This window comes from Perca flavescens, chromosome 10, assembly GCF_004354835.1.
Source record: "Perca flavescens isolate YP-PL-M2 chromosome 10, PFLA_1.0, whole genome shotgun sequence".
In the NCBI taxonomy this organism is placed as follows: domain Eukaryota; kingdom Metazoa; phylum Chordata; class Actinopteri; order Perciformes; family Percidae; genus Perca; species Perca flavescens.
In genome coordinates this window covers 32,261,058-32,268,352 of record NC_041340.1, presented here as the reverse complement: position 1 = coordinate 32,268,352, position 7,295 = coordinate 32,261,058, and the positions used below count along the sequence as shown (strand labels likewise).

At 41.4% G+C, this 7,295-nt stretch overlaps 1 protein-coding gene across 1 annotated transcript in view; it reads left to right on the top strand.

The window, feature by feature from the left end:
- Positions 1-7,295, top strand: part of polr1a (RNA polymerase I subunit A) — a 60,841-nt gene that overhangs the window by 812 nt on the left and 52,734 nt on the right. The window contains 5 exon segments of the mRNA XM_028589979.1: positions 359-467; positions 2,061-2,156; positions 2,408-2,461; positions 2,463-2,558; positions 6,848-6,958. Of these exon segments, the coding sequence (XP_028445780.1) occupies positions 359-467; positions 2,061-2,156; positions 2,408-2,461; positions 2,463-2,558; positions 6,848-6,958 (466 nt within the window).

Here is a 7,295-nt window from a genome sequence, read left to right as displayed (position 1 = left end):
TAAAACCAGTAAAAGACACCACTAATGCCATATTACGATATCCAAAATCTAAGACGATATCTAGTCTCATATCACGTTATCAATATAATATCGATATATTGCCCAGCTCTACTAGGCTATTTCATATTTATTTTCTTGTGCACCAAACTTGATTCACTTGGAGCAACTGTGGATGTACTGTAGTAGAATAACTTTAACCCCCTTTTTAAGTTTATACACCTGTCGTTTTGTTGTTTTTTTCTGACGTACTTTGGTTAAACCCTGGATTGACCCTTTAGGGACCTATCAAGATGACACTAAACTGGCTAAATACCGAATAACAATTAGTATTAACACATTCTTCCTATCTCCTCTATAGGAAGTTGAGTGTGAAGACTATCACTAACTTCAGGTTCCTCGATGCTGTTGGGAATGTGGCCCCGAACAGCCTGTACGATCTGGCCCTGGGACCAGCGGACAGCAAAGAGGTACATCTCCACTGAAATCACATTACTCGCATTCATTGTGCGTATTGCACAATGCACAATACAGCAATAACACAAATGTGAAATGCCATATATCCGTCTTTTCCTGACTTGTGGTTGTACCTCTCTGGTTTTATTCTCTGTGTGGAAAGTTTAAGATTGTGAGCCTTAAAGGTGCAATATGTAATATTGTGTGTAATACTGGCAGCTAGCGGTTAAAATAGTTACTGCACTACCAATTCAAAATACTGGAGAGTCGTCTCCCCCGCCCCCTCCTGCCCAGACTCGAAGTTCACGGGGGTTTCCAGGCTGAGACCGCAGCATTCACAACAATGTAGCTGGACGCTTTTCTCACATAGCCAGACATTACTCCACAGCACAGCGGAGTAGCTAACGTTAGATGCTAGTCTCACATAGCCAGACATTACTCCACAGCACAGCCGAGTAGCTAACGTTAGATGCTGGCTATATTGACAGTCATAAAAGCCCGTGCTCACGTGGAGCTCTGTAACCAACTAACAGACACACTTTTTCGGCTTAAAATTACAGTATGAACCGCTAAAAACACAACAACCTCACTGTTCTCTCCACACGCCAGTCAGGCACACTTCCTCGGCTTAGAATTACAATACGAAACGCTAAAAATACCACTACCTTGCCGACGGAACACACTTCATTGGCTTAGAATTACGGCAACAATCGCTAAACACACTGCAAACTCATAGTCCCCTCTTTCCGATTTACAGCCCCCCTCTTGTGGCTTAAAATAACTCACCGTTGTCGGCTCCGGCCGCTGAAGAGGCTACACGCTGTAAACAGCCATGGGCTGCTTGCCTGGTCCTCCCGGTAACGTTAAAAGTTAGCAGGGTTAGCATGGCGGCGTTAGCCAGGACCAGTCGGGATCACTTTACTGGCTATGTCTCAATTGTTTTTGCGAGTAACCAACTCGGTTACTCTAGCTATATAATTCAATGTGAGTACACAAATGTTGAAATGACAAAAAATGCCCATCCCTAGTAGCTGTGATAAATTAGCGTGGAGCTAATGCTTACCGGTTCAGGAGAAAATAAGCCAACTCTGCGTCCTTTTGGGCTCTAAGCTGTCTCCATCTTTCAAATACATCTCCAATATTTACCAGGGGGTTGTTACGTCTCTGGTCACGCAACTGTTAGAAACATGCTGTTTTCTTTTTTTTATGTCATGTAGAATCTATCTCCGTTGATCCTGTTGGTTTGTTTGCTGCTTTCATGGCTGTACTACCGTTACAGCTGTAGCGCGCTGGGTTTACGTTTTTACAGGTATATCTGGCAACCCGGCCTGCCTGTCAAACTGGGCCGTTGATAACAACACACAGATCAAAACATAAACAGAAATTCCGTCACGGAATGTAAATTTCAAAAAGAAAAATATTGAAATTAGCATTGTTGTCAGAAAAGATAGTATTTCAGTTTAACATGTTTCCTTAATATCTGATGAGGCATTGGTGTCATTTTTGGATTTATTACAGTACAAATATTACATATTGGACCTTTAAGTTTCAGCAAGTACTTAAAAAAAAAAAATGTCATGTTAACTCTCTGTTATTGTTTTTACCAGGTGTGTTCAACCTGCTGTCAGGACTTCAACAACTGTCCGGGACACCTGGGACATGTAGAGCTACCTCTACCTGTATACAACCCTCTGTTCTTTGATGTAAGCAAGTCCACACATGAGCCACACAACCGTACATATACTGTACATGCAATACACATGTTTACGAGTTAATATTACTGGGTGTACTACTGGTAATGATGGACCTGCCTGAAGGGTTAAGGTCTTATATATCAGTATTTCCGTTTAAATCACTTTCTTAGACGTATTCCAATTTACTTGCATTTATGAATTTTTCATTTAATACTTTTTATCGTTTTCTCTCCTTCCTTCCTACTACTCTGTCTTATCAGAAACTTTATCTGTTGATTCGTGGTTCCTGTCTTTCGTGTCATATGTTAACGTGCCCCCCGAGCTGCCATCCACCTGCTGCTGAACCAGCTGAAGTTAGTGGACCATGGAAACATGCAGGAGGTCTACCAAATAGAACAAGTTCTCAGCCAGGTAGGTTTCAACTTGTTGTGGAAGCTTAAGCTAAGCTATAGAAGCTAAAGCGCACTCTATCCAAAAAATAAAGCAACCATTAGTCACTGCAATACTTATCAATTGATGTGGAGGAGCAAATTGTAAGGGTGTGACGAGATTAAAACGTGACGAGACTTCTCGTCGAGGTGAAAAGTTGTCTCGTGAGGCGATGTGATGTCATCGTGATGGAGTGTGAAATTACTATTGAAGATCCCCTGCCACTTTTAAATCATTTGTGTGCAAATATTTTGGTTTTCCTGCGGAAATAATAAACGGCGAAAGAGTGACAGACAAGACGAACACAATATGTAAATATTGTAAGAAAAAAATGCCGTATACCGCGGCTAACACGAGCACTATGCAAAAACACTTACAGCACCACCACAGCTCTCTACCAACTACAGCACCCGCGACGAAAACATTAAAAGGCCAAACAACTCTAAAAGCCTTTGCATCTCTGCCACCGGTAAGTACAAGAGCCACGGCAATAACGAGGGACATAGGCGTTTTCATTGCAGCTGATATGAGGCCATTTTCTGTGGTGGAAAATGTCGGATTTCGGCAACTCCTAAATATCCTTTGCTGTCTCCACTTGCCAAAGCATACCTTTCCATCCCTGCTACCTCAGTTCCAAGTGAGTGTGTTTTTTCTACTGCAGGAGACATAGTTACTGCCCAAAGGTCTCAACTGCTGCCAGAAATAGTCGACATGCTTATATTCTTGAAAAATAACATGACCATATCTTAGGCTGTTCTGTGTAGTTTATCTTATAGAAAAAAATTGTTTCTGTTTGCACTTGTAGTTTTGAGAGAGCAGTACTTTGGTTATTGATACACTTACGGTTTGCATTTAAACATTTTCTGTTGTTTACACATTTATTTTATTTATACTGTTTATTTTTTTATGTTCGATTTGTGGAAAGGAGTTAGATTTCACAGGGCAGAAGCCAGTTGGTAGATTTTATACAAAACATTTTGCAGTGTTTGCATGTCCTTTACTGCATATGATTCATTAAAATAGTAAAAAAAAAGTTAAATAACATTCATCATTAATAGTTGATATCAAAAGGCACCTAAATTGTTTGGCATTTTGGGATTTTTCAGTTGAATAAAAAAACTATTTTCCATTCATATATTTCATCATTGAGGATTTCTTTAAAAAAAAATTTAAAGTCTCGTTCTCGTGAACCCAATCTCGTGATGTGTCTCGTCTCGTGGAGTAAGCGTCTCGTCACACCCATAGCAAATTGTGATGTTAATGATTTAAGGCAGGGGTCAGCATAGCAACCTTATGCGGAAGCTCAAACAATGGCACACTAGCAATAAGTGTGCAAGAGAGTTATTTGGAAATGTTCCAATCCGCATGCCAAATGACCTATTCCACAGCCTGCTATTAACGGTAGTTTGATTTAAATAACACTGCCTGAGCGGGCTCGGGACAGGATGGCAGGCATAAAGGGTAACTACTGTTTTGTTTTTCAACACTGTCGAAATCATTTAAATATTGAGCCATTACATTAAAAAATCTTTTAGATAACAGGAGCCTATAATTTCTGTAGCCTACACCGATACAACGGACTACCTGAACGCCTTTTTCTCGTCTTGCGTTTCACTCTCCACGCCGCTGTCTTCGGACAAAAAGTCACGTCCTGAGATCGATATTGTTTTGCTACTGAACCTGTCGGTAGCACAAAAAAAAATACATTGTAGCTTGGTCCACACCGGCCCGTCGTTGCAATCTGTTAGACACAAGTGCATGAGGAAATGGGGCCCAGGTTGAAAAAAGGTACCCTTTAATGCTGATATGACACGCTGAGTAACAAGAACATTTTAAAATGGCACTAAAAAGGTGGCCAACCCCTGATTTAAGGTGGTGTATAGATGTGTTGGATAGGGTTTTTAATTTATTGTGAATGTGAAGGTATTTCATCTGATTGTAAGGTTGCTCTAATAACTAATGTAGCTTTCTGGTGTCTTTTTAAAGGGGTGATAGAATGCAAAACCGATTTTACCCTGTCATAGAATAACGACAGTTCAGTGGGTAAATAGGACATACATATGAGCTCAAAATCCCATTGACACCCCTTTACTATGAAAATCTCATATTTTGAAACTGCCGCTGAAAACGGGCAAATCTCAACAAAGCTAGTTGCTTACGTAAGCATCTCAAAATCCGGAACCTTAAGAGAACAGTCACGCCCCAACATTTACATAGGCTACACAACTGACCTGAGATCAGGTAGTCTTCTCAATCTAGGTCGCGCAGATCTCTGCTATTCCATTACAAAATTCACTTCTGAAACTTTTTTATGCGAGAAATCAACTATGCAAAGCTCAAATATGGGCTGTTTTACAAAGATGTATGTCTAATTGCAAATTTTGTCCGACTGTATTGTATCGGACTGTATTGTATCGGAGTTCAGCGCCGGTGCTGCCTGGGTTACTGCCTCGCCGCCTGGGCCTGCCTTCCTTCACAGACCCTGGCCTGCTGTGAGCTCGATTGAGCTCCGTTACGGCTGGCAACCCACGGCACTTCATACCCGCGCAAAGTCACTGTTTTTTGGCTAATGGACTACTAAACACCGGTGCTCTGACAGCTCCAGGGCCTGCAGTTCCCCTCTTCCTAATGCCAGGTGTGTGTGAGTGAGAGCGTGGTCAGCGAGCTTGTTACGCCAGCAATCTCTTACCACAGGTTCCAGTTAATCTTATAATGTGTGTAATTATAATGTGTTCAGTTATTTAAACAAATGATCGGTGAAATACACGGCTCTTGTCTGCGAGTCTAATTGATAGAGCCTGCGGCTGGATGTGATAGAGCCTGCGGCTGGATGGAGCTAGCTAGCCTCCTCTTAGAATTCCTCTGGAATTCACAGAAATTCATTAACTTGAAATCGGACACCGTTGTTAGCTTTATAAGACATTTAGTTAGATGTTGTATACGTGGCGTGACGAAATTTAAACTGTAAATATACTCGGAATTACGACCAAAAATTAAGCTAACTATCCGTGATTTGTAGCTACACATAGATCGGATTGAAGGGACAGTCGCAGCTAACGAAACCCTTACAGTTCACAAATATTCATTAACTTGAAATCGGACACCGTTGTTAGCTTTATAAGACATTTAGTTAGATGTTGTATAAGTGGCGTGACGAAATTCACACTGTAAATATACTCAAATTACGACCAAAAATTAAGCTAACTATCCGTGATTTGTAGCTACACATAGATCGGATTGAAGGGACAGTCGCAGCTAACGAAACCCTTACAGTTCACAAATATTCATTAACTTGAAATCGGACACTGTTGTTAGCTTTAGAAAACATTAAGTTAGATGTTGTATAAGTGGCGTGATGCAATTCAAACTGTAAATATACTTGAATTACGACCAAAAATGAAGCTAACTAGCTGCAATCTGTACACATAGGATTGTAGGGACAGTCGCAGCTAACGAAACCCTTACAGCTCATAAATATTCATTAACTTGAAATCGGACACCGTTGTTAGCTTTATAAGACATTTAGGTATATGTTGTATAGCTAAGTGGCGTGACATTGTGTGTAACATGTGGTAAGCGATTGCTGGTGTAACAAGCTCGCTGACCGCGCTCTCACTCTCACGGGCCATTTAGCTAGCAGGAAGAGGGGAGTTGCAGGCACTGGAGCTCTGTCAGGGCTGCCAGCCTAACGGAGCTCACAGCAGGCCGGGGTCTGTGAAGGAAGGCTGGCCGGGCGGCGAGGCAGCAGCACCGCCGCTGAAGTCCGACACACAGTCTTAACATATTTGCAATTAGCCATAAATTTTCGTAAAACAGCCCATATTTGAGCTTTATATAGTTGATTTCTCACATAAAAAAGTCTCAGAAGTGAATTTGGTAAGGAAGCATTGCAGTGTCTGGAATATGAGATTCTGTCGCTTGCTTCTCTAATGTGTGTGTATTGAGGATTCGCTCAACCAATCAGCGTGCATTTCTAATGTCTGCGTATGGCAATTCGCTCAACCAATCAGCGCGCAGCTCATCTAAATATTCATGAGCATACCATATTTGGAAGAAAAGCTCTTGTTACAATAGGGCCAAAACACAGGGATGCATAAGGGCCAATAAAATATCAACCAGGCCATTTTCAGCCCAACCAATGTTACATACCCCATTAGGAGACCATAAGGAACAGTGTGAAATACTCTATATAATCATTCTATCACCCCTTTAATTAATCATGACAGTTCTCTGTTCATACTTTATTTATTAATTTGTGTGAACTATGTTAGCATCTGGAGGAGAATCCCAAAGCCACTGGAGATGAGATTGAGCAGGTGCTTAAGAAGTTTACAGACACGATAGTTGGAGAGAACGCTGAAGGTTCAGAGAACACCAAACCGGTAAGAACACACACTTACACACGTACAAAGACATGGAGACACATGGCACTCAAAAACAAACACACACACATACCTAAACACACACACACACGCTTAAAATCACTTGAGGACTGTTTAATGTGATTTTAAATATGGAAACCATATTGGGATATACGTAGAGGTTGGGTATCGTACTTTTTTCCCAGATAGCTAAGGCAATATTTTTAAAACGGTTTAATCCAGCTGCTAGCTCACGGTAGGCTAAGGTTACCTGCTGTCCAATGTAGTGTTAATAGCGTCACGTGCAGCGATGCTTCTGTTGCCTGTAGCGTCCGTTTTGGGGCATCAGAGAGAAGCG